The sequence below is a fragment of the Lepisosteus oculatus genome, chromosome 17 (genome assembly GCF_040954835.1).
Source record: "Lepisosteus oculatus isolate fLepOcu1 chromosome 17, fLepOcu1.hap2, whole genome shotgun sequence".
NCBI classification, from domain to species: Eukaryota; Metazoa; Chordata; class Actinopteri; order Semionotiformes; family Lepisosteidae; genus Lepisosteus; species Lepisosteus oculatus.
In genome coordinates this window covers 7,498,860-7,526,638 of record NC_090712.1, presented here as the reverse complement: position 1 = coordinate 7,526,638, position 27,779 = coordinate 7,498,860, and the positions used below count along the sequence as shown (strand labels likewise).

Below are 27,779 nucleotides of genomic sequence, written 5' to 3'. Positions count from 1 at the left end.
CCTGAAGCCTACACTTTAAACCCCCTAAAATTAGAAAAGCCTACAATATATTGAAGGCTTAGTATCAATTCATCAATTCAGTTGATGAATCAGTTCATCAATTTCCCTACGGGATTAATAAAGTATTATCTATTTTAATATTGCTTTTAGCAACACAACTGCCTGAAATAACCAGCCAAATAAATTCATTTACTTAACATTTACTGTATCACAGTCGACTCAAGTTTCCAAGTTCCACCCTTTAATTACTGAGCTCTGGGATCAAAACCGAATCACGTCCTGTGTTGACTCATTAGACTCAATGCCTATAGTCTCACTAAACCAAATGAGTTGGTAAATCACATAAATCAATATACTGAATGAATGAAGCCTTTGTGAGCTGCACAAATCTAATTATACCCGTATCACACAACTAGCATAGCATTTTCAGTCACAGATCCTATCACGATTACACACTAGTAAAGAAAATGACAGTTCTTGTGTGAACCACATTCCCCAGAAAGCTGTGGGCAATGACCTGCCTGTCCTTCATCACCTGACCAATTGAAAGAAGACAACTGGTCAGGTGATGGATAATAAAGGCAGGAAGCAGACGCTTCCAGCAGTCAGTCAATATGCAATGTCTTCGAGGACCCATTGCCTTTCCACTTTGCGCTCAACAAGACAGCACGAGAAGCAAGGAAGCAACCAGAAAATGAATCATAGGACCATGGTACTTCGGATTTTCCATTTTCGATGACGGGAGTTTTGGTGAGAATTTTCAGTTCTGGAGTCAGTAAAGGCTTTTTGGAAAACTGGCCCTAGGTGTGAGTGTGTGCACGTCTGTATTTGTCTGCCCTGCGATGGACTGGCATCACACCCGTGGTGTACCTGGCCTTGCCCCCCTTGCTTGCCAGTATAGGCTCTGCTTTCCACATGACCCTGAAATGGAAGAACTGATTAGAAAGTGGATGTATGGAGCCAGCAAGCATCTTAGCTGTTTGGTGATTTATAGAGAGGGATACCACAAGAGTCTAGTTTCAGCTCTTCTGGCATTTTTCTTTTTACCATGCTACAAAAAGCACTGTTCTTTTACCTTTATGTATGTGAATGAGTGATGTTTCTCAGAGACCCACCTATTGAAATTAATACTGCCACCATACTGCTCTGCTTGTGGTATCACTTACTTTTGTAACCTCTTAATTGAAAATAAATCTGATCCCCAAACTTAACCCTACAGCACAATGGAGCACCTGCATTTCACTGATGCAAATATAAATCCTACCCAGATGAATGAACATTTCCTTGCAAGGTTCCTGAACCTACAAAAACACTGGTCTCAGGAAAGATAACGGGTAAGCATAAGAGATTCACAGCCTCTCAGCAAGATCACATTTTAGCAGGCGCACTTCGGTGATCTTCAGCACAGTTCCTGGGCTGAAAAGTGATCCTCCAATTTGACCAGGTATCAGAACGTACCCACTGAAGGGAGCCAGCCATGTGGTTTCACAAGGCAGGCCTACGTCTGTGGCCCTGCATACACTCATGCGAATCTGAAAAGACATCCAGAAATGATGGAGATTGCCTGGAAGTCACATCATGTGGAACTCCAGTAATTGGGTTCCAGCTGTATTCACTGGCAAACAATTACACATCTGGTGATAACAGGGTGAACTCTACCTCCACATCATTTGGGACATAATGTGTTGGAATGAGCATACAAAAAGGGACAGGTCTTCATTTCCTCATGCCAAACTCATAGTGGTTAGTACCAAAAAGACCTCAATGTGCATCAGTGAGTCCACTTACACTGATGCAAGCTGGCCTCAACTTCAAGGTGTCTGATTAAAATGTCCAGCCATCGTTTAGTAAATCCCTTCTTTCTCTTGATCAGCAAGCAATAAAAAGACTGGACTTGCCGATGTCACTTTTACAGCTGAACCCTGCGGAGCATACTTTGATTACAGAAGACATAGAAACCTGTACCTGTCCGGAGTTTGTCAGGGTCCTGCAGACGTTCCTGGAAGCTCACACCGAAGAACTGCTGTCACAGAGTTCCATGGCAGGTAATTTACAATACTGCATATACAGTATGATTTGATCTAGTGCTTTATAAAACGACGCAAGTTTGCCATTTACTATTGGCCTGGAGATGCCGGTCTTGGTCCGAAGTACCCAAATGCATGCTGGATTTTACTTCGGTCGAGCGCCGTTACACAACTGAACGCTTAAGTGGCCTAACAACAGGATTAATTGGTCTCGGTTCAGAATCACATTGCTTTTCAATTAAAAAAAAAATATCATCTACAAACATCAAACAAACTGAAAAGCAAAACCATGCAACTTGTACGTTCAATCAATTCAAGCGCACGTGACATTACCCCGGCAGCTGTGTGGATTCTCAGCACCAGGTCAACAAGCCGGGTCTAATTAATGAGCTTTTTTCCCTGTATACAAGATTTCTTACATGATCCATTGCGTATCAACACCCGTCCTTTATCTGGTCAAAACGTTCATCTCCAGCACAAGCCAAGCAAAATTTTACTTTCAATAAACTGCTGCTTAACCAAAACTGCTCGTAGTTTGCTCTCTAAGTGCTCTGGACAAAGTTGTTTCTTCAATAATATAGACGCTTAAGAGGGCCATTTATAACATTTCTGTGAGTGCCTTTTTCATGCCATACGCATGAAGCTCTTCCCCCTCAAACGACAGTCGTTTGTTTTAATTGATGTTAAACTTGGCTAACTAAGAACGACTTGCAACCGTCCTCAATCTTAGGAAACTGCTTGCAGGAATGCAAACCATACTTCAGCAAAAACATTTTGGTATTCTTATACCGTTATTTTTCGAAACTTTTCTTTTACTTTTTCTAGTTTATATAGCAAGATTAAGGACTATAACGAAAAGCTGTTACGTGTGCACTGAATTGATAATGCAGCTCCATAAAACCTCGGTTCTCGTGTATGTCATGGTCAATCTAACAGGTGAACTTGGTGGGGGGAAATAAATGGCCTAGTCAATAAACAAACTATCAACCTGCAATTGAATCATTTGGTTGTAAATGCATGCTATACTGGAGATGTTGCAGATAAAGCAAATGTCATGCAATAACTGCAACATAGAATTCTGGAAAGACATTTGCCTCAACAGCATTGTGCGTTGTGCTGCTGTAGTACTCTGTTGGTATGCTGCATCTCAAGCAGTGCACCCAGCATGCTCAGATGTGTTAAACTGTAAGAAATGGTAGCTGTAATTATGATGATTCAGTTCAGGATGCAGAAGCACTGAGACAGTGCTAAATAATATGTCATGGTACAAAAAAAAGGCTTACCTTTTTCCACCTTCCAGTCCTTTTTCTTTTTGCTCATGTTGCCGTGATGGTTGGGCTTGTGAGTATTGTTTTTTGAGTTTATCAGCCCCAGGCTCACCGCGAGTGTGTTAGGAAACTCGGAGAAAGTGAAACAGCTCCTGAACGAAATGCCTCACCTGAGAAGCAGTCAAAATATACTAGGACCCCCGGCCTGCTCAACCTAACCGGAGTCGTGCCGAAAGACTCAATATGCTGCCGCTGGTTGGCCAGTTTATACCAGGAAGCGGGATGCTTATGGGAGGGCTCAAATGGCACTCAAATACAAGAGCTGGCGCATAATACAGGATAGGTTGACGCTTTTTTTTTATCCGTACTACAGTCCAGGGTTGTGTAGCAACGGCGGCTGAAGTTTGGTGGTGCCGAAATCGCAAGAATGAATACTAAAGCCATGATGCATCTTCGAACAACAGCGAACAGTGCTAGATATTGCATGCAATGGCAGATTTATATGTTGTACGTGCAGTGCACTGTAAGCGGTGTGAAGCTGACTCATTTTGCTCAAGTGTTTCCCCCGTTGTTGTTTTTTTGTACGAAAGCCAAATGAATTCAAGCCAACGCTACAGCACTAACTTAACAAGTACTGTAGGCTAAGATCATCCGCGGGTATGACAGCTGTCGGAAAACAAGGACGTGATTTTAACCAGTGCAATTTATCGTCTGCGTTATGTAATTGATGGGACTGAAAAACTACCGCAAATCAAGATATGCAACCTACTGTATTGCTTGTACTGTAACAGAGGAAACGTGTATTTAACATTTGAAGCCTAAAATCCGATGCATGGACGCAGTCGTGCCACCTGTTAACTGTAGAATTTATTGTAGACATTTCCATAAAATGCATTTTAGAGGTTTACGAAAATATTGTATCATTCTCAATATCACGCCCTTAAGCCTAACGATCCTTATGATGTGGCATTAAACAGACAAAACGCTGTCCCCTAGATTACTCAGTACCAAACTGACCGTTACAAATTCTAAAAAATAACGGACTGCCAGAGGAGCCGGCGAGAAACTTTCTCGTTGACTTTACCCTTGCTTAAAACATTTAACTGCCAAACGTATGGATGTATAGTTGAAATAATCCTGGAAAATCAGAGTGCGTTATGGATCTTTGTTTTTAATTCACAATCGCTACTACTCCTATTTAATTATACGACTACGGTTTACAGAGCTGTACAGTATCTCAAGAGAACATGTCCAAGCTCAAGGCCCTGTTCCTTCTCCTGTTGCTTCTCTGCTTTTTAGTAAGTAGGTATCACGTAAAAAATAAAGTGTCCGTTAGCTAGTTGTGTAATGTTGAGAACTGAAAATGTTAATGTTTGGGCAAATATAAATCAACAGATCTGTGTACTTTAAACAAAATTCATATCTGATACTACTGCTATCTCCGGTTTGTAGAGTATATTGGTGTTCTTATAAATTCATGAATCGAAATGGTCCATTAAAATGGTTGCCATACAGAAATGTATACTGTATGTATACTAAAGTCTACACACAGTAGGTTGTTCCGTGCATGTTTCATATGAATGAAAATAGCATTTTTCAAATTACCCTAAAGCATCAAAGATTTGCATTGTATTGTATATGTAAACATATTATTGATGTATAATATTGTAACTTATACTGGATCAGCAATTTAACATTTTTTGTATTAAGTGTTTTTATTTACTGTATACAACTCTACACTAGTGCATTGTTTAATCTTATAATCTGCAAATATAGTTTATCCTCTTAAATGTAGCTTAAATGTTGTGAAATTGTTAAATAATAATATTTACATAAAGAACTGTGAAATCATTTATATGAATGCATGCTAAGTAAATGGGAAAAGGGCTCTTTCACAGTCCTTTGAAGAAATACTTTCTCTCTAGATATTTTACTGAGTACAAGTGACAGATTTCTAACAAAATGAACCCTTGCTATCATAATTTTCCGAGTCCTCAGCTATAAATCTGACAACCTACTGATGTCCTGAAGGTACAAGAGAGGTTGTTGCATGCATTACTGAACATGGAGATAAAAGTGAAATGGGCAATTTCAGAAAAAAGGCCTTATCTAAGCATTCTAGTGGTCTTGCTCTTTGAAGTTCACAGTCCCCCGATATAATTTTATTTAGAAAAGGTAAAGGGGGCAAAGTTCCATCTTACCACTTCCTAGGAGTTTGTTATTGCTGCGTTTTCTTTATTAAAGTGCTGATCCCAGTTGTTCCTCATTGTTCTTTGTAGCATAATTTAAATTACCACTTTAGTTTCAGTTCTGAAGCAATCACACAGGTGGTACAGTAGTTGCAGTTTCTGTGCATGTGAAGTGAAAATGAAACTGCTTGCATTGCAGGAAGACTATTATGAAAGAGCTAATATGATTGCAGAAATATTAAGTTGGTGACAAACATGAGTTTGCACAACTGTCTCAGCTGTTAAAATAACTGCCTTTTACTTTAAAGTACAGTACACTTAAAATACTTTATTGTAATGCAATGTCATATAGCTTTATCGTGGTCTAATTTCAGCCATCTGTATTATATATACAACAGAAAGGTTTATTTTATTTCTGAGATGTTACTAGGTAGGTTTCCGTTTTTGGTATTTAAACTTTTTAGTTTTATCAACTATTAGTTATGTGGTACCGCACGGAAACACAAACATTTTTAATTGATGTTTTGCCTTTGTAAATTAAGCAAGCACTGATTCAATAGGAACACATCAAGTGACAAACCTGTTCCTCACTACCCTTTTGTACAGTATTTCATGTCCTAGAGAGTGCTTTGAAATTATTCTTTCTTAACTATAATTTTACATGGTGTTTCAGAGTTTTATTTTTAATCTTTCTTTTCAGTTAAATTCTCATCACCTTATGTTAAATACCAGTCCATTGGGCTAAAAGTTTGGAATAGTTGTCAACTCACTGATGTTATTAGCAATTACTGTATAGCAGATGTTTCTCTGGTCTATTATTTAATTTATATGATATTAAATGCACAAGTATAGTGAATTCTTTTGACCTCTTTCTAGTGTGTTTGTACTTTTGCAGGAACAGATCAAGGATTTAAAATGAGTGAAAATACACAAAGTGACAAAAAGGTATCAAAGTGTTTTTTTATCCATATGTTTTTATACAGTATGTTATTATTGTAATGTTAGACTAAAAGTAGGAATAGCCATCCTTATTATTTTTTCTTGTTATAACAGAGTAATGTGTTAGTACTGTAAATGACTTTGTTTTATCAACAGTCACAGTCATATCTGTGAGCATTTGCATTTTCTTTAATTTGATTTAAAGCAAAATGTACCCTTTTTTTTAAATAAGTTGTCTATGGTTGCCCTCAAAGATACAGAAAAATCCCCTTTATTGTATTAGCCATAGAAATCCTTTGCTACAACTTTATTTTATGTGCTATTTCTTCTTCTTGGCCTGGGGAAATATTTTAACCCAGATTCTATTCAATGGTTCCCCACAATCACACTATGCCATATTATATACATCAACGAATGAACAGTTCCATTAAGATGAAGACTGTGACATACAGATACCCATTGCTAGTTGACTATTTTGGAATAGTTCACAAATTTGTGAACATATTAATGACTGCTTTCAATGACTGAATAACCATTCTCAACACCGCAGTAGTGGTCAACAATGAAAGCAAACATTTTATGGCACTTCAGTATTAGTACAGCACTTATTTTATAATAGGTAAAGGATAACTAATATACATACATATGATGTGACCTAGTTTTAGGCATGTACAATTTTTAAAGTTTTTTTAATGAAGTGCCTTTGATAATCATCAGATCAAGTTATATTAAAAATTTAATGGAGAGCAATCTTTTTCTGTGGTTTGATTGAAACTTTTCAATTGAAACTATGTAGACTTACATTTAAAAACAAAAAGAAAAGGCATTTCTTTATCCAAAGGGCCGTGGGAGTTTGGAACAAGCTACCCACACATGTTGCTGAAACCAATACCCTGAAAGTTACCTTTCAGAAAATGGTGGATGACATTAAAGGATCAATAAGCTTCTAACTACCAGATGAGGTCCAAATGGCCTCCATTTATGACCATAAATGTAGGAAAAATGTTTTTTGGGTTTTGTTCAATCATTACATTAATTTTATTATTCTTTTTTTTCCAGTGATGAAAAGCATACACACTGAGTTAAATCTGCTGTGAATATCTTTATTAAAGTTTAGAAAACGATAAAGTTCAATATTAATAACATACTTCAGTTTGTATAAAATATTTAGGCATGGTGGATGAATCTGGGATATTGGTAAAAAGAAATTCTTTATGGAGGTATAATGTATTCAGCACATTACAATTACTGTGTGCCAAAGTGTGGAAACATTTGACTAAAATGACTTTACAGCACTATTATCACTAAAAACATACACTTGACACATGGCATGTTTTCAGCAATAGGCAAAAGAGTCAATTAACAGAAATTCCTATCACTGTTTTTTTATGTATGATCTTAACAGTACATAGTCAATTAAGACATACAGTACTGTATAAATGTGAATAAAACATTTAACACGAACACACAAATATTTATTCATGTATGCCTAATTATACACAAAATAAATGTGTGACATTTTTATTCTTCAGGATGTAAGAGGTGAAAATTTATATCCCAATGTTTCCCAAATAATTCTTCTGGGAAAAGGCTTAAGGAAAATGTTTAAGAGCAAACAGACTTTTGGTTACAAAGATGGAAAAAGGTTACCAGGTTTTGAGCACAAAGCACTGGAAAAAGGTATATGAGTATGTACATATTTGTATTTATGTTCTTGTGTTCTTTTGTCAATCTAAAAGTTGATTTGATTTAATTTTACCTCCTGATCAATCTGTGGATTTAGTTAGCTTTCCCTTTTTGTCACTTACAGTAAATGTTTTAATCTGCAAACAGTTAGTACTTCCTTGTCAAGGAAGAATAACTGCATCAAAGTTAGTAATTACATTTTCTCATAGTGTATATTAAATAAAAAGGTAGATACGAATCCAAAATCATAATCTGATGTAGCATTTGTGTAGTACCGTGGAAACAGCTTGCAAAACCTTGGTGAAAACTCCTGCAGCCTGTACAATTGTATGCTTTTAGCAGCAGAGGAACAGCAGCTGAAGGAGCACATGAAAATAGCAGATGATCTTTATTCCAAGGCAGTAAAAGTGCTTTCAAATTCAAGGAGTAAGAAAAAGAGACAGGAGTAAGTCCACCATAACTATCACAGCTCACACAGTTACAGTATATAGTACACTCACAGTAAATACAACACCAATATCAGTTCTTTTTCTGGTAAGAGTCCTGCTGATATGTGACAATATGGTACTGTAACGTTATTAAGAGTAATGACTAAAATAGTGTGTATATATAGAACATATACTGTACATCAGTAGTGTACTCATAATTGATTGGACATTCAATTAATTCAAAGTTGAAACTTTATAATATAATATGTTGGAGCAGTGTAACAATTATTCAGTTGTCAAAATGCAATTATATAAACTGAATGCTTCTTTTAGACCCATATCTTAATAAAAGAATGGTGCTGATGTTGTGTTAAAACAGTGCTTGTAGGCATCTTGTGCAGGCTGCCGACATGGGGAGTGACAAAGCTGTCGTGAGGATAGCCTATGCATCTCTGTTTGGTGACTGCTTTCCACAGAACTTGGAATTCGCTAAAGAACTGTTTTTATCCTTAATGGAGGAAGGAGCTCCATGCGCACAAACTGTAAGTATATTTTCATGTATCGTACTAAATAAAAAAATGCACTCAAATAATAGATCTGCATAATTATTCAATTAAAATTGTTCATTACAGGGATCTCAGGGATTTTGTTAGTTCTTATTTAAATATTTGAATATACTGAGCGCTCGGTTATTTCAGTCATTACCAATTAGAACACTTGGAACACCTGCACCAAGAATAAAATATATAGGATATATAGAAACTATGAGGTAACAGGGCATAGTGGACCACGGCAGCTCTAACACTGTATGTGTTTTCCACTCTAGCTTGCATTGTCCACTGTATGTCTCGGAGTGGAAGCAACACTTCACAGATGTCGTATTTTCTATCAGTAGCACAGCATGAGAAATGTACTCGTGCTCAAGAAGGGCAATTTGCTTATTTAGGAATTACTCAAAATAGAAATGCAGAGCTTGAAAATGTGAACAAGTGACACACAAGGTACTACAAGGAACAGGGAAGAGGAAGAGGTTATTATGGAAGATGCACTAAATACATGAACGTGCTTTTGTATCTTCAGGGCTTTGGATTCATGTATGGTGCAGGCATAGGCTTCAATCAGAGTCAAGCCAGGGTGTGTATTCTTTTTTTTTTTCCTCACACAGAAATCTTTTTTTTTTTTATCAACAGATGGAATAGATTAGTATCAAACAGCTGTCTACATGTAATGTTTAAATATTGTGTATATCGATGACCTCTATTCCTAGATATTGTGGCAACATGTTTTAATTATTTAATGCTCCAAACCATTTGGGGAACCCAAACAAACACTAAAATTATATACCATACTGTATAAAATTGATATGACAACAATTAATGCTAATTACAAATAATATGCCGTGCATCACATTTTGTAAAGTGAAAACTTTTTTTCATTATTTCCAGGCAATTTTGTACTATACTTCTGCTGGCCTTGGTGGAGATCTTGTGGCTAAAATGATACTGGTTTGTTTATATGCTTAAGTATTTGACTATATTCATGTGATTATTTTTGTTTTTTTATGTTTTATATATGGTATATTTGACTATATGAATATAATTATTTTTACCTTCTCAGTTTTAAGATGTCATGTCAGCATTTAATGTTTTGTAAATGTTCCAGGGTTACAGATATTGGAAAGGAATCCTCATGCCACAGAATTGTGAGGCTGCTCTTTCTCAGTACAGAAGTATAGCAAAAGAAGGTACTCTGTATTCCATAATTTCAATATGTATTACATTAATAATTTAGGTTCAGGTGGCTTTGGCAAAGGTTTTTTTTATTTTGAACCAGAAAATTGGAATTCTAATAACAACTTAGATTAAGTTGACATCAAGTCCCAGGTTTAAACTTGTAGAAATTACACAAGCAAATAAAATTAAATGTGCATTCAGAACGTAATAATTATGAATTTTGTGTCCAACTTTAATCCTATGATCATCAGTGGCTTTAGAGACTCACCTATGCAAATAATTGAAAAAACTGTTCAAGACTTGTCACCGTTGTCCTATAAAATACTTCACCGTGACTCTTTAACATCTCGTTATCTAATTCACGTACCAGAAAATAAAGATTCTTATACTAGAAAAGAGACTCAACAAATGCCAAAATCTTTTATGTCTCACACCTTTCATTTGTAAACGCTAAATCTTTAGATTAGTCACATGGATACATGAAAAATGAAGAAGCAGTCCAGATGGCATTAAGAGTATTGAAACAAAAGCTTTATTTTGCAGTCTCTAAACATTTGTCAAGTATTCATCACTGCAGTGTTGAATTAATCAGAATAATGGATATGCCTGAGAACCAAAGCCTGAAAGATAGAATTATAGACTTGGATGTGTATCACTACTACGCATTCATTGCAGAGAGAGGGGATGTACAAACACAAGTAAGTGAAAAAGAAAATAATTTTAGAAACCCATTTAGGTCAACATCACATATGAATCTTACACATACAGTTAATTTGGTAACCCTTTAGGTCATGGACTAGAGAATTAATTTACAACTTCTTTGCAGCCTGTAATATATCAAGAACACAGTGTAAATAACTTTATAGAAAATAAACTACTAACACTTTTTTGCATGTTTATTGACAAATGTCAGATTGGTTTCATGTAAGAATGTTTTATTAACAGATACTTTTTGTTATGATTGCTTGTTTGTTATAAATTTAGAATGTTTCATTTGCAGTCCCTAAACCACAGTATAAGTTAATTCAATTGTTCTTTTCACAGTTTTTATAAATATTTTGTTTAGTTTGTTTCAAAGTTTTTGTTTGTCTAAAAGGTGGAACAGGAAAGCATACTGTACTCCCACATTTTTGTTTTAGGTTAGTCTTGGCACTCTACATCTGAGTGGAGACAGAGGTTTTGAGCGTGATTCTCATGTGAGTATGAGCAAGAGGACAGGTTTCTCTGCCGATTTGTCTTCTGAGTGGTGTTATAAGTTCATGGTATTCTAGGATGGTTTTCCATAATTGTTATAATGCACGAGTCAAGAAGGTAATGCATATAGAAGGAGCAGTGTCAATGACTCAGGTCCAATTATGTTGTCCAGGTAATTATAATAGAAGTGATTTTAAATGTACTTTTACAATAGTTTGTGTGCATAGAGCAATTGATGAAATGACAAACTAGACTATTTTAAAAGTTAAAATATTGTGTTTTTCACACTTTTTCAGAATGCTTAAAATAAACACTTGACCTGTGGTGATTATTAAACATAAGAATTTAGTGTGCAAATAAGGTTAGTTGTTTTTTTTCACTGTTTCACCAGTTTAGTGGGCTAAATAAAATATAAAACAGTATTTAACCTTATTATTTTTTGTTAAACTGGTTTAACACAACAGCAAAACTTTTTTTATGAAGAACTGAGATATGAACTCAGTCAATTCCTAGTTGTTTGATACATACTTCAAAGAACAAACCTTTTACCCTTCATCATGATAGTGATGAAAAGTTAAAAATCTTAAAGCATCTTGTCCCTCCAAGGTTAAGCAAAAGTACCAGTTATAGTGGGATGCATTGGTAAATGCAGTTTATCAAGACAGTACAGGAAAGGAAAACCAGAAGATTTCACGATTGTTTCATCTAGCACATCAACATCTTTTTCAACTTGTTTAAACTGGAATACTGTTGTGGTCACTTCATCCTATCAGTTACTTTTTTGTATATAATTAGTAACTGATGGCAAACTTTTTGATTAATGCAACCAGACAGTAAAATGTACAAGATTAAATGGTAGCCTGTTTACATTGATTTCCTGTAAAAAGGACATAGTGTGCAGTGGAACTGTCTAATCTATATCTCAACATTCATGATGACATGGTTTATTCGGTGGGACTGAATCTTAACCTTTGGCATAATTCTTTATTTAGTTATAATTCTTTATGTGCACTGATGCATTGTACAAAAGGGTCGATAGCTTTAAGGAATCTCTAAATTATAAAAGCAAGAAAAAACCTTTCATTTAAAACATGTCTTTAAAAAGTCATTTAAGAATAAAATTACCAAGTCTATTGTATGTACATTTAATTACACCATGTATTTTCCAAGCTGTAATTATGATTTCTGATTTTTGTTTTATAGATGTGCCTCATTTAAATCTTTTTATAAAAAAGTAGGCTTTTGGGATCAAATTTAAATTACTTACACAATGCTTAGAACTGTTGGAGTTTACACTTTTCAGTGGTCTCTCCTCAGTGATTAAGTCATAAAATACAATTGAGGAATATCTCTAGTATGCTGGAGTGTTTAGTTGTTTTGTGAAACAAAAGTAATTATGTATTTGAAAAGTGAATATTTGTTTTGATCATTTTCAGTGTACTTTGCCTATACTTTTTTCCAACCATTTTTCTTTCAGTCCTAACAAGCTTTCTAGTTCTTGCTGAGGATAAGCATCCACACAGTATGGTTTTGCCACGACCATACTGGACTGTATGGGTGCTGTGAATGGTGGGACTGTGCCAAATGTAACCCCTGGAATTTCAACTAAAAAGTTCAAATTTGGTCTCAACTGACCACAACATCTTTAATCACATTTTTGCAGAATCACTGAGGTGCTTTGTTGTAATCTACATGTAGAATTCGAGAACTTGGTTTTTCTCTCTTCCATATTATGGAGTGGCAGGGATATTGTGGACTCAGGTGACTCAAGCCACTGCATTCTATAGCTCTTTCATATCGTCTCACAGTGACTTTTCTCACCAGATTTCTAGTGGCCCGGTCGCTCAGTTTGGTGAGACTGATCTGGGTTTGGGTGGTATGATGCATCTTCCATTTATTGATGACTGAGTAGACTGTGCTCACAGAAATATTCCTTGACTTGATATTATTTTGTACTCTTCCCCTGATCTGTCTATGTCAATGACTTTATCCATGAGTGCTTCATAGTTGAGTCTCTGCTTGAACTTCACTATAGGACGAAGGAATCTCACATAGACAGCTGAATTTATGAAGAAACTATGTGAACCACTATTAATGAACACAGACCCAGTCCACTCAACTAATTACGCATCTTAATAAGATAATTATGCTCTCCTAAATTAATTTAGGTTTGTCAAAATAAAGGGTTTGAAACTTTTACAGTCATGACTTTATCATTTTAATTTAATTAATTATGCATTTATTTATTTTTATTTATTTGAATGTGTGGAGTAGGTTGTGCATATTTTAAAGCAACAAAATAAGAAAATTGCAAGAGCCCGAATATATTTGCAAGACATTCTACTGTATATTCAGAGAAAGCGTAATCATTGATTAATTTAATTGTTCACCTTTCTCATTTCTTTCAGAAAGCTTTTTACTACTTACACAAGGCCCTGAAAGCTGGAAGTTCTGAAGCTGCAGCTCTTTTGGGAAAGGTAAAAAGATGGCTTGTTTTGCAGTGTGTGATTATTAGATTGTCTGAAATTGTTTCTGGTGAGATATTTAGTGCTGCTCCTTTCAACTCTTGGATCCTGGATAATAAAATTTAATAAATATTGGTAACACTTACATTGCTAATTCTCAATACATTCTGACAGAATATCATAGTACATGTATATGAATATCTTGATCAATTCCACCTGTTATGCCAGCAAATAATATTAATCAGATGAATGTTACTTTAAACCACATAATGAATATTGAAATAATGGTCTATAATTTTAAAGTTTTATCAAAGACTTATGTTCATGCATGTGCTCAGGCTTCTGTTGAATCTGATGAATATCTTAGGCCTTCGCTTTTCAGGTTTAATTTAATCACCATGTGTAACAGGCTTCCTAACTGCTTTATACGTAGATAACATTTGTTTGCTTTCAGCCCTCAAATCATATCTGATGTGTTCTTTCTGATATTGTCCCATCTGTTCTTAGACCTGCTGACATCAACTGTTGCCAACAGCTTCCGTGGATATGATATTTTATTTCATCTTAGATTTCCTGACAGTTTTATTTTCTAAAATGCTATAGGAGGCTTGACCCAGCATGCCTAACCAAACATCACAAGCCATGGATACAGTATTCTGAGCATATACTTGGAGGCCCGTGGGCAAATACAAAATAAGGAAGCCAAAGATTTTTTTAACATGCAGAAACATAGAGATGAATAAATCATTTAAAATTATAATGCATGCAGATTATTTTAAAATTTGACCTGCTTTTAAATTATTTTATTCCAAAAAGCTTAATTATTTTCATGTTGTTCATTAAATACCTTATATTTTACAATATAAACCTCCTTCTGTGGTGCTGTTTTGTCTGCATGGAGGACCTGACAAAACAACTCTGTATCCAATTGCTGCCGAACTTTTTGACGTTATTGTCTATGGGCATCACTTTGAAAAGCCTGATTGAAACTGGCTCCTTGTACTAAGGAGAAAAACAGAAACAATCAGATGCCAGGGGTACCAAGAACAGATTGTACAGTCTAGAAGAGAAAGTTAAAAATGTTTCGGTAAGTGGCATTTTGTTATGATGAGCTGTCATCTGTGTTGTCATGACTTTGACAGCAGTGCATATGAGAATGTACATTATGGCTCCTATATATGCACAGATGACTAGATGTTGACGACCTCATACACTGATGCCTTCAGAAATGTGGGACCAGATTAGGATCAAGATGATTTTTTTGTATGGGAACGATTCAATGAGCAAAGGACAAGGCAGAAAACAACTTTCCCATTAGTGCTAGAGATCATAAAACAGGAATAAACTGCACCGGTAAATGTTTTGTAGTACAGTGAAACAAATGTCGGTGATAGAAATAATAATGTTCCAAACTGAGAAACAGATGTATGTTTTTGGCAGTAATATTGATTTTTATTTGATTTTCTTGGTACAATAACCCACTCATATTATATATTTTTAGATGTATCTTGAAGGGACTGAACCTACACCTCAAGACAATGACTCTGCTTTCCGTTGCTTCAAGTGGGCTGCAGACAGAGTAGGCATTGTTCATATAATATCAAGAAACTGAGAATAGGAATTTATGTTCTATCAACTTACAGAAAAGAAACTAATATATGTAATGCAAAAGGATATTTAGCTGTTGTTTGCTATTATTAAACTACTGTTTTTACGTTTTATACTAAGGGCAATCCAGTTGGGTTGACCGGCCTGGGTGTTATGTATCTCTTTGGAAAAGGGGTACCAGTTGTAAGTATTTTTTTTTCAGTGTAACGCCTTGTTATTATTGCTATTATCAATAAAATATCAATCATATTTGATGAAATCTATTATTAATAAAAGTTAATAAACTTTTTTAAATTGAGGGCAGTAACTTTTTAAAGGGAGAAAATCTATTGTACGATCAGCTATACTGTACTTTATAATGTCTTTATAATTTTTATTATATTTAATATAATGTCTGGGCAAAGAAACACCTGGAATTATGCGTACGCATAGGAACCTCTTAGCACTGCTCGGTGTCTGATAACATTGTATAAGGGAAGCAGATTGTAAGACCTATATGCAGTAAATTAAGGTTAGAATTCCCTGCAGCACTGATAAAATATTACCAGTTCATGGCCATGCTATGTAGCCATTTTGAATGTGGGTAATGTTGGCACTTGAATGTTTACATTATCTTTTTAAGTAGCGAGAATGGTCACAAACTGTACACGCTAAGTGGTCATTTAATAGGATGTGATTTTTTTTCATTTCAGAATCACACAAAAGCTTTTGAATTAATTAAGAAAGCAGCAGAACAGAAATGGACAGACGGTGTTTTTCACCTAGGACTCATGTACCTTTGTAAGGCCATGCATCAGATTAAAAAAAATATTTGATCATATCATATTATTTTGTGTTTTGAAGACAGAAGAAGTATTATGATTTTGCAGATGGTTATGGAGTACAGATAGACCTGAAGGCTGCTTTCCAGTATTTCACGTTTGCATCTAAGAAGGGGCATCACCTAGCACGCAATTACTTGGCTCAGATGTATGCCAAAGGAATTGGAGTGCACAGGTCTTGTAGCACTGCAGTTCAGGTAGGGTCACGTGGTGAAACCTAATTCAGTATGAAAAAACTACCCCAACATTTCTATTTAATGATACAATATCCTAATCAAATTTGAATTGCATGAATAAGACGGGCAAAGAGACCAGCCACAAACCTACATCACTTGTACAGTTGCTATGGGACTATGCCACTGATTATTTTTGTCTTCTGTCCTCCTCCAGCTTTTCATGGATGTCTGTCTTCAAGGCAGCTGGTCGGAAATGTTTCTCCAAGCATATGCTGCTTTCAGAAATGGTGATATCGACTCTGCCCTTGCTCAGTACCTGTTTCTTGCAGAGATGGGCTATGAAGTTGCACAGAGCAATGCTGCATACCTCTTAGAATTAAGTAAGTTAAAGTCTTACATGGCTGCAACATATACTTTAAGGTACAATTTGCTGTACCAGGAAAAAAAGGTTTTGAGTGCTGTATTTACCCGTGTAATAGGTCCATTTACTTTCTTTAGATGTGTCAAGAATTTTCAAGGATGCAGAGGTGTACCAGCTGGCTTTTGTGCAGTGGCAAAGGGCTGCATCTCATGGTAAGGTATCATGCTACAACTTAATAAGACTATAGTTCGTCTTCTTCTGTAGATTTCCATGTTGGAAAAAGCATAAATATTACATGTCTTTATTTTCGTCTATTAATCACCCACAGCGATTAAACCATTCCCAAGAGCATGCATTTATTTGGGATCTCTTGTCTGGTATTAAGAACACCTCCAGCAGAACCCAAGGGTTTACACCAAGATCTCGCAAAATACCCACTCAAACTCATTTCCTCTGATTTCACATTGAAGTTAAAATCAAGCTCCTTTTAGACATAAATATTGCATAACTCTATAACCTGGGGAAATGTAAGAGTTAGGATATTTAGCAAGTACGTGGCTATATATTATCTAATTTCAGTATAAAAAAATATCATTATCTATCCATCATCAGAACTTTATTCATATCTTGCAAGAGCTGCAGCAACCCAGAGTCTATTGCAAAAGCACAGGGTATGAGGTGAGACGGCCTGCACCTTGGACAGGATGCAGGTCTATTGCAGGGCAGACAAATGCACAATGAACCCAGACAGCAGGTCTTTGGGAAGTGAGAGGAAACCAGAGCACCCTGAAAAAAATACAGTATTTTTTAATTGATTTTGATATGGAGTTTACAGGAATAGTAAACATGTTTATAGTTCATAGATTCTAAACATTCCATATTAAATAGGGAAATATACTTGTCTGTTAAACATTTAATTATAATTAAAAAACATGAGATCACTTAATGCGTCTTCGTACATAAGCAACATTTATTACATTTACAAAGTCAACCATTTCAATAATGAGAATGTGTCTGCCATTTTAAAACATGACTTTTATTTAGTTTTTGAATGTCATATTTTTAATGCAAACCTTTACATCATTACAAGTTACTTTTGTTCCTGGCATTGTACTGCTTTTTATATTTATTTTTACAGAGCACAGGGCTTTTTTTTTTTACTTAAAAAAATTGTTTGGCAGTTTTCTGCCAGCCTCCACTTCAATTGTGATTGAATTGTTTAAGCCCCTCAAGATTGTATGACATTTGTATCCAATTATACTGAGCATCAAAAGGAACTTATCACTATTAACTAAACCAGATTCACAAAGCTATTATCAAGAAAATCACAAAATCTTTTTTTCTGCAGCAGATGCACTGACATTTTATTGAATAGACAGAGGAAATTCATTATGCTGATCAACACTTCAACCAGGGTGATCAACAGGGGATCTACTGTGAAATGCTAGTAATGTACAGTATGTACTGTTGAAACTAATAAAATATTGCACATTCCTCTCTTTTAACATTTTATCAGTATCCAAAATCTACTTTATTTTTCTAATATACATTCATACAGTGGAGTTTCATTTGATGCTCATATAGATGGGTGCTGAATGTAATTTAAAAATCAGCTGCATATGTGCTAACAATGTACGTTAGATAAGCAATTTGTATGGAATACAATTTGTTTGGTGTGAAATGTTTTCCACTAGGTTATGCACCTGCCAGAGTTAAAATTGGAGACTATCATTACTATGGTTATGGCATGGATGTGGATCATGAAGCAGCTGCAGTTCACTATCATCTCGCAGCTGTAGAAGGCAGTGCCCAGGCCTTATTTAATCTTGGATACATGTATGAGCAAGGGATAGGACACAAAAAGGTACACAACAACATGAAATTTGATAAGGGAACACCAAATGTTTTTAATCATCCCTCATATTTACTTGTTAGATCTGTTATAAAATCTTACAAGCTTAGAGTTAGAGAACCATGGTATTTTCACACCCCTTTCAAATTTCTCATCCCATAACCTTTTTGTAGATTCACCAGTTCCTTCTGTGATATGCTGAAATATTCTGTAAGATCATCGTTAGACTTAATAATGAAGGTGATTTACTGCTGCTACATTTATCTCAGTAGTAATGATCAGGCTTATTATGTTTTGCTGAACTGCTGCCATTGTGGAACTATAAAACATGTAACTATAAAATACATGTTTTACCATGTTGGAACTGTTAAGGAATACAATGAATGTTTAACAGAGTAATGCAATGTCATTTTGACAGCTACAAATTTAGCAATGCCATATTACCTAATTGTCATTCGGCAGTTAAATAAAAGTCTAAATTTTAATGACCGGCTGTATGTTTCAGTTAATACTACAATGGCTTATCCAATTTAAGTAGTTGGGCTTGTAAAGTAATAATAATAATAATTATTATTATTATTATTATTGCTTACATTTATATACACTTTTCTGGACACTCCACTCAAAGCGCTTTACAGGTAATGGGGACTCCCCTCCACCACCACCTGGATGATGTGATGGCAGCCGTAGTGCACCAGAACGCTCACCACAAATCAGCTATCAGAGTGGAGGAGAGCAGTGTAATGAAGCCAATTCAAAGTGTACATTTCATTTTAATACTCTGATGTAGACTTAATTCAATAACATGGTCACTGTCCACAACCAAAAAATGGTTTACTAAGTTTGGACTCGGGTAAATAAAATTGATCTTGTATATATATAGTACTTTACATACTGTATGGATAACAGTAAAGTTGACATTGATCCTTCATTGTCTATTTTTTTCCTAATTAGGACATATACATGGCTTTAAAGATGTATAATATGGCTATTATTGCAAGCCCCGATGCCTACTTACCAGTTTTTCTGGCAATCTGCAAATTATCCATTACACAGCTTTTCCTTGATTATTATACTTCTATGGTAAGTTCAACCATTTTTATAGCACAAATAAGCAACTTTGACTAATTTTGGATTCTCCATTTATGCTGTTTTTGAATGCTAAAAAAACATCTTGAATGCTAAGAAAATGCCAAGCACATAACTTTAACGCTTATTTTTCTCTGTAGATTTCCGAGGTATTGGAAGTAGTGGAACCACAGTGGGATTTGTACTTGATTGTAATGCTTACTGTTCTACTGGTACAGCTGATAGCCAACAGGATTCGTTAATAAGATGCTGAATTATTTCTACATTCAATTTGTTCAATGTTTTGCAACTCTGAGATAATGCTATCCCTATAACAAATGCAACCTCATAAATGTGCACTATTTCATGTGGATCTTAATCTTCAATTCTGTATTTCTTTTTCAAAATAATTTAAAACATCTGAAGCACACTGTAATGGAATCTCAGAGCCGTACTGTTAACATTCATCCTATTTGTGGAGTTCTTTCAAAAAATTAATTGATGCAAGCTCACATAAGCTTAAAATCACCAATGAAAAGTAATTGGTTTTCATTTTGATGTAACTGATGATATAAAGCACACAGGTAGTTCTTCATAAGAATATAACAATTTATTGCTTCTTTGACGGTGGCTGAATAATTTTCCCAAGGTCACCAAAAGACATATTAGCTGAGCCTCTTTTTGCAGGTTTTGCCTGTGAAGAAAATCGAGTATTAATTTTATCCTTGTATATTTTATTGAAAGTTCTGAAAGCATGAACATGATGAACAAAGAGACACACAACTCACCAAACACTTCTATGAAAAAAACAATTTTCCAAGGGCTAATTATAAAATGTATTCATTTTAATTTAGAATTTAATACAGATTTATTTCAAAAGAGTGGTTTAGTTTATATAACTAAACCTGAATAGAGTAATTGACATGGTGACTCTTTTGTTCTTAATGTTCTGCAGAATGTGAAACTACTGAGTTTTAAAAGCTGCAAAAACTGAAAACAATGGAGGACGTGCAAGACTTTCTCCAATAACACCCAGTCTCATAGCTCCCACACAGGCAAATACCTTATTCACCACCCTTGGCAGAGGTTTATATTTCAGATCTGAGCATAAATAATATTTGCATTTTAATTTCGTAATACCTGTGATTCATGAGGCTTCCATCCAATCATATACAGAATCTCAAATGTTGCAGGTACAGACCCATCTTCACTACCATACATTTCTGAGAAAATAAAGATAATAATTTAGAATTATCTGGAAAAAGATATAAATGCTGTCAGTTTCAGTATTTGCTATAATATCAATAACTGGGATTTTTTTAACCTATCCTGGAAGACAAAATATATACCATGAAAATAAAAATTACTATTTCAAATGTGGTATTCATATTTGAATAAGACAGAATTATATATGCAAGGAGACTTACAAAACCATTCAGTCAAAATACTGCAAAAGCAGGTGCTTTTATTCATGCCAAAGATCATTCGGATTCATATTTGAGTCTGTCATAAAGACACTGCTTACCTTTATATATTGCTGCAGCAGCTAACATTGTGTCCCTATGCAGCATGGGTTTTCTATTCCAAGCACAATTGCTTTCACCCATCCCTGAAAAATTTAAAAACCACATTTTTAAACTACATTTTTATTTAGAAGGAATTCATCTGTTTTCTAAGACTATTAACCCACATAAAATACAAGGTTATTAAAACCCCATCCAAGGAACAACTGGGCTCAATTTTTAACAGCACAAATACTTACCTTGCAAATCATTCAGCACTTCAAACATCCCTGGATAATACACTTGGATGTCATCAATGTCCTGAAGTAAAAGAACATTAAGACAAAATAAATTGTATTTCTTAAAATAATACAAATAAGTATGATAATTTTAAAATTCTAATTCTGTACTTTGTCTTATGAAACAGGTACATGGTATAAGTGGTTAAAAGGCACATTTTTAAGCTGCTTTCCTTGTTAAAATTGTTACAGCTCAATCTTTTGCATAAATAAATATTACAAAAGTTTATTCATTTTTTTCAGCATACTCTGTGATAAAATAGTTCATGCAAAGTAAATGTGTTTTCAAAGACGATCAAAAGCTGTAAAGGCAGACCGCCAAGCTGTGAACTAAAAAAGTCTCCTTCAATATTCTGCATAGCACCATTACGGAAATTTCAAGATGTACTAAACATTCCTTGGCTGCCTTGTATCGTAACCTACAGAGAATAGTTTTTTTCAGAACATCAAGAGGATGATATGGAATACAAAATTAACTGGAAGGAAGACATGATATCTAAAAGTCACCTAAGCCTGGATGTGAAATTGGTCTGTACAATTCGTACTGCACATGACATTTCACAGATTTTTTTTTTTAGATTGGCACAAAAAAGTATTACAAACAAGTAAAAAGTGCTTCACTTGATGGTATTTTCTTTAAAATGACAGTAAAAGGTGCAATTCTTGTGTTAAATGACATGGCTTCGAGTATAATGCAAAGCCTCATTCAATTTATAATTTGTCCTACAAGACCACGTTGGGTGACACGGTATGATTTATAAACTTACAACAGTCAACATGTTAAAGCCAGCCTGGCCCAGCAGGTTTCCCAGGTCTGTGACCGCAGTGTAGGGAGACACATGAGGTGCAAAGCCCCCTTCCCGCTCCAGTTCAGCAAGCTGTAGTGAGCAGCGCAGCTCATAGAGAGTCTCCCCCCCAACCATGGCTCCAATGAACACTCCATCAGGCTTCAGGACGTGATGGATCTGCAAGGGCACAGGACAGGACCTCATCCTGATGCACCATTTTACTTGCATTTAAGAAGTGTGGTGCCATGGATGTTATAGCACCACTGCCTCACAGGTCCTGGGTGCAGTCCAGATTGAAGTAGCCGTGTTTGTGGTGCTGTGCGTTCTCCTCATGTTCAGGTGGCTTTTCGCCGGATACTCCTCTTTCCTCCAACCTCCCAAAGCCACCCAGGTTGGGGCAGATTGCTATTTACAATTATCTTTTTCTAGAGTGGGTTTCAAGGGGATTTCTTGAAAACCGCTCCAGGACTACAGAGAAACACCTTCACAGCCTCCTCTTGTTTGAGGCCTTTCTGATTCTCCAAAGAAAAAACTCTGATGATAAACAATTTGAGTAATGCAAATTCCTCAAATTTTACAGCAAGATCATGATTGTACAGTATGTATAATCCTGTTTGCTCCCCCAATATTTCTTCTTTCCTTATTTAGTACACTCCTGTCAAAATCTCTGTTCTTGCTAAATACTTGAACAAGATGATAAATGGATGACTGTTGATAAAAAACTTTCAGCTCAACTCTATTAAACATTTTGACACAAGACCTAAATAATTCAAAGAAAGCAAAATGTTTATTGCAAAGAATGTGTGCTAAAGGGATTTTACCTGCCGGAAAGCCCCTGGGAGATCATTTATCCAGTGCAAACTGTATAGAAGAAACACATTTAAAAAAGTGTTATAATAACAATAATGTATATAGCATTATATACATTATTTTATACTTTAAATGTGGCTTTTCAAAGTGCTTTACAGAACAACAACAAAACAATACACAGTATTGTGTACTAGAAGGCTCTGAAGAAATGACAGAGAAGTGCTACATTATTTCATACCTGTATAATCTTAATGTAACGATTGTCAATCAATCTGGACTAAATGCATGCTGCACTTCCTCCTTAGAAATCATCTCCTATGAGTGGAACTGGATGCAATGAGGTATATAAATTAAAACATCAAAAAGAATGATTTAATACTTTACATTTTCTTGACACTACATATTTCATTCCTAATTGCAAATACAGCTTCTGACTTTGACAACTTCAGGAATCAGCTTCACAGAAATTACCTTGTACTTGTGAAAACATAAAACTGCTGCAGATAATTTACAAAGATGTTACAGCAATAGCACCAGAACTTAATGTCCATGTGGCAGCTTCAGCTTCTGCTGATTCAAAAATGGCATTGATATTGAATAATACCTGAACACAACAGATAAATCAAATTTTAGAATATCAATGGGCAATACTGATATGTCACTGTCTTAGCTACATTTGAGAAATCACACATGAATAAAACCAATAACCTTAAGCTGCTGACAACAAGATCAAATGTGTTCTCCTTGAAAGGAAGAAACTCTTCATCTGCCAGTACTCTGTAGGTAGGGATTTCAGTCTCTTTCAGTTTCTGTAAGAGTTAATCACAGATTTATGTTATCTTGTACACTGGGGTTTACATAGACATTCTACTTTTGCCTTTCAGTTGCAAATATGTTTGCCCTTCACTCAAGAATGGCCTTGAACTACAAATACAACACTGCGTAACTCTTAAAAAGAGGCATCTGCTATATTTTTTTTCTTAGCTATGTTACAAAATAACCACCACAATCACTCCTGGTGAACTACTGTAGCTGACACTTAGTGCAGAGGATTCCAGTAGTTTTGAGGTCCCTATCCCACTCCCTTCAGGTCCTTTCAAATGAAGCCTTGTACCTGTAGCTTCGTGTGCGTTGAATTCCAAATCAGTTTTTAAATAACTGTCTTTATTTCAACATTTGAAACACCTCTCTTTTTACTGGTCTTTGGAATTTAAAAAAAGCATTTATCAAATCAGTTTGCAAAATGTGCAGGTTCTGATCTATTGCAAAGTGATTCTTCAGGTTTGATTCTTAAATGAATTATACTACACATGCATACGACCTAGCAATGACCCTTACAGGAATAAGTAGCTTTCTACTAACAGACAGATGTAAAATCCCTTTTAAGCCCAGCACAATGTTTAGTAGTGGACATTATGATGCCACCTTCTGGCACAAAAAAGTAAAAGGATATACAAGCCCGTTTCATTAAGTGCTATCCAATTTAAAAAGTTTAAACTTTAATACTTTCATGTCATTTTTAAGTGCGTTTAATATGATGCATCACTTTCACAGAATACTGTTGTCTTGGTGGCAGTATGAAAGGCGTTATGAATATTTAAATGCAAGTGCCTAATCATACACTGTTGAGAAGCTCTGCTCTGGGCCACACTGTCAGTGAGTGAATGGCAGAATGGTACTCGTGTACAAACAATCTCAGAGACAATAGAAACCTATTACTTGATTAAGAGGCAAATAGATTCGTCAGATAAATTAGCAACTCACCAGAGCATTTACTGTGACATCCATTAGGAAGAGCTTTTCAATTGTTTCCTAGAATATTAGGACAGATATACAAAAAAAAAAAAGATCATATCTGTATTAACAAGTTTATTTGTTTGAAACACCAGGAAAGAAATTCAGTTTGATCAATAAGGGATGAAGTCATTGTCTTTCACACTTGAACCCCCGCAACATTTTTACAAGTACCTTGTTCAAGTGCAGGGCAATATGACTTGCTCCACAGCCAATGTCCAGAGCAAGAGGAAATGTTCTACAAAAAAAATGATGGACATGCAATATTACTGATACTGTCATATATGTACATATCACATATATGTCTCATTTGGTGAGCCAATTACAGTTATATAACCCTGTAAGACACCCAATACTGTTGAATTATCCTGTCAAGGGAGATGAATGGAAGCCAAAAACAGGACATTCCTTTACATATTCTTCAATATATTACAATTTTTCAATATACAAATACAATGGGTAATGGATACACAAAAACTTTTGTAGCCTTGTATCACACAAATTGCACTTAAACAATAAACAAGTAAACAATTGACCAGCAGCCATATCACCCTGCAACTAAAAACTAACAACCCACTGAAGCTCAGCAGGTGTGAGCCTGGCCAATACCTGGATGGGAGACCTCCTGGGGAAGCTAAGGTTTTGGCTGGAAGAGGTGTTACTGGGGCCAGCAGGGGGCACTCACCCTGCAGTCTGTGTGGGTCCTAATGCCCTAGTACAGTGCCGGGGACACTATACTGTAAAAGGTGCCATCCTTCAGATGAGACGTAAAACCAAGGTCCCGAGTCCCTGTGGTTATTAAAAAATCCCAGGGCATTTCTCAAAAACAGTAGGGGTGTTAGTCCAGCATCATTTGCCTTTATCAATCATGGCCTTCTAATAATCCCCTTCTATGAACTGGCTTCATCACTCTGTTCTCCTCCCCACTGATAGCTGATGTGTGGGGATTGTACTGGTGCACTAGGGCTGCCGTCACATCATCCAGGTGTGGCTGCACACTGGTGGTGGTGGTGGAGGGGAGTCCAAATTACCTGTAAAGTGCTTTGAGTGGAGTGTCCAGAAAAGCGCTAAATAAAGTAAGTGTAAGGAATTATTATTAATAAAAATAAGTTTTAAAATATCCCATCAAACTGAATCTTGTTTTAATACATTTTGTTTCTTAATTGTTTTGTGCTTTGTGTCTTTTTGTTCTTTGAGAAGCCTTTTCAAAAGCTGGCTTCTGCTGGAAATTGGTAGGAAGGAACTGTGCAAGGAGGGCATCAGATATATAATGCAGAACTGTCACAGAGTAAGCGCTGTTTAAACGACACTGTTACAGACATTGCTTCTAAAGCAGAACAAGAAATTGAGTCTAATTTACTCATTATTGGTTATGTTAAATTATCTCCAAAATTTTGTAAATACATTAAATACATTTTGATTATCATTAGACACAATTTAACTGATGCCTCAGTTGCTGATCTTACCTTGCGATATCAAAAACCCTATCTGCAACCCTACTGCCAACCTATAAATATGCCAAAAGAAAAAGTACATCAGTAAATCGTCTTTAATTACTCATCTTCTAAATGCAGATGAAAATAAGAAAACACTATGAAACAAACTGACCGCTATAACTCTGTTCATACTGTTTATTTTGATTACGATGTTACATTGTATATCTGTGCCTACAGCATATACAAAACATATATCTGTGCCTACAGAATATACAAAACATATACATTGTCTTGGACACATAACACTTTAAATGCTTTTTATACAGTTGTTGCATACATATCAGAAAATAAAAATGATCAAATGTATGGTCCTCAAAAAACAGTACTTCTTACGTTTCTAACGTTTTACTCAAATTTTACCGAAAACATTCTGTATTTAAAACAGCATTCTAATATCATTTTCTATTTAATTAACTGATCGTGTCAAAAAGAATCAGTAAACCCAAACAAATTTAAAAAAACACTCCAAACATACCTCGTCTCTCAGATAATGGTATTTGTCACCGTCCTGCAACGCCGCAGCCCAGTTTTTCTGCCTTCTTTTCATGTTCCTATCAAATATATTCATGGAATTCGCAGTCCTGCTGGAAAACCATCTTTTAAAGTTAGTGCATCCCTTGAAGACCAGACCCTGGCTTTGGTGTGCCAACTGTCCTGAGGACAGCACGACTTTGCGTGCCCTCCGCCAGGGACAAAGCATACAAGAGGTAGAGAAAGCCCGTCGAACGATAAAAACGTTGTTCATATTGTCAAGTTATCAGTAACAACTCAAAAGACTAAAGCCATTATGCACTACCACGATTTCAAGGTTTGCTCCATTCCTTCACTCTGACCTTTGACAGGCACAGGAGAATAGAACAAAAACATGGAACTGGGGTCGAGCTCAAGAATGGATTGATACATATCAATACTGTATGCACTATTCAGATTAGTGGATGTGCAGTGTGATAGTATTAACAATACCGTAACACTTTTTAAAAGCACATAATACATAATACCGAATATAATATACAGAAAATTTGCATCTTGCAGCTTCAGAATTTCAGACCTTCAGCATCTGTTGACATTTATATATATTTTTCTTTTTTTACCATCCAATCCAACGGAATAAAATAGATATTCTACAGTGGAATACAATCAGTTCACAACTGCTCAGTTAAGTTTTATCGTATTTTGTACTAAACTTTACTATGTTTTTTTTACTATGATTTCGTCCATTAAGAACAGTGTGTTTTGAATACTAAACACTAAGATTGTTCCATTTGACTTGCCGTA

The 27,779-nt window shown here is 35.5% G+C and overlaps 3 protein-coding genes across 4 annotated transcripts in view; 1 reads left to right on the top strand and 2 right to left on the bottom strand.

Moving 5' to 3' along the window:
• Positions 1-3,532, bottom strand: part of macrod2 (mono-ADP ribosylhydrolase 2) — a 601,357-nt gene extending 597,825 nt beyond the window's left edge. For both annotated transcript variants that reach the window (XM_015362869.2, XM_015362870.2), the window contains exon 1: positions 3,311-3,532. In XM_015362869.2, the coding sequence (XP_015218355.2) occupies positions 3,311-3,347 (37 nt within the window). In that variant the 5' untranslated portion in view covers positions 3,348-3,532. The remainder of the gene's footprint in view (positions 1-3,310) is intronic.
• A 104-nt stretch (positions 3,533-3,636) lies between these two features.
• Positions 3,637-20,078, top strand: LOC107079368 (SEL1L2 adaptor subunit of ERAD E3 ligase). The gene is made up of 20 exons (XM_015362864.2): positions 3,637-4,597; positions 6,380-6,429; positions 7,956-8,103; positions 8,449-8,554; positions 8,917-9,079; positions 9,618-9,671; positions 9,983-10,042; positions 10,200-10,281; positions 10,814-10,968; positions 11,410-11,466; positions 13,873-13,941; positions 15,431-15,508; positions 15,658-15,720; positions 16,230-16,317; positions 16,407-16,555; positions 16,749-16,914; positions 17,033-17,107; positions 18,590-18,759; positions 19,702-19,830; positions 19,977-20,078. Exons 1-20 carry the CDS (start codon positions 4,543-4,545, stop codon positions 20,076-20,078), a joined length of 2,019 nt encoding a protein of 672 aa, XP_015218350.2. The 5' UTR covers positions 3,637-4,542.
• A 322-nt stretch (positions 20,079-20,400) lies between these two features.
• Positions 20,401-27,689, bottom strand: ndufaf5 (NADH:ubiquinone oxidoreductase complex assembly factor 5). Its single transcript, XM_006638723.3, has 11 exons — positions 26,980-27,689; positions 26,475-26,515; positions 25,183-25,246; positions 24,979-25,026; positions 23,923-24,023; positions 23,226-23,265; positions 22,384-22,581; positions 21,578-21,638; positions 21,341-21,424; positions 20,956-21,038; positions 20,401-20,509 (listed from the first exon to the last, which is right to left on the bottom strand). The coding sequence occupies exons 1-11, from the start codon at positions 27,247-27,249 to the stop codon at positions 20,426-20,428; spliced, it is 1,074 nt and encodes a 357-aa protein (XP_006638786.2). The 5' UTR covers positions 27,250-27,689; the 3' UTR covers positions 20,401-20,425.
• Between the last annotated feature and the right edge of the window lie 90 nt (positions 27,690-27,779).

Coding starts and splice junctions, on each gene's coding strand:
- LOC107079368 (XM_015362864.2), top strand. CDS start 4,543: ATGTCCAAGCTCAAGGCCCTGTTCCTTCTCCTGTTGCTTCTCTGCTTT. Junction 11,467..13,872: donor GTTTTGAGCGTGATTCTCAT/GTGAGTATGAGC, acceptor CATTTCTTTCAG/AAAGCTTTTTACTACTTACA. Junction 17,108..18,589: donor GCAAAGGGCTGCATCTCATG/GTAAGGTATCAT, acceptor GTTTTCCACTAG/GTTATGCACCTGCCAGAGTT.
- ndufaf5 (XM_006638723.3), bottom strand. CDS start 27,249: ATGAACAACGTTTTTATCGTTCGACGGGCTTTCTCTACCTCTTGTATG. Junction 26,516..26,979: donor ACCATTATCTGAGAGACGAG/GTATGTTTGGAG, acceptor GCATATTTATAG/GTTGGCAGTAGGGTTGCAGA. Junction 21,639..22,383: donor GCTTTAACATGTTGACTGTT/GTAAGTTTATAA, acceptor CTTTTACTTCAG/GACATTGATGACATCCAAGT.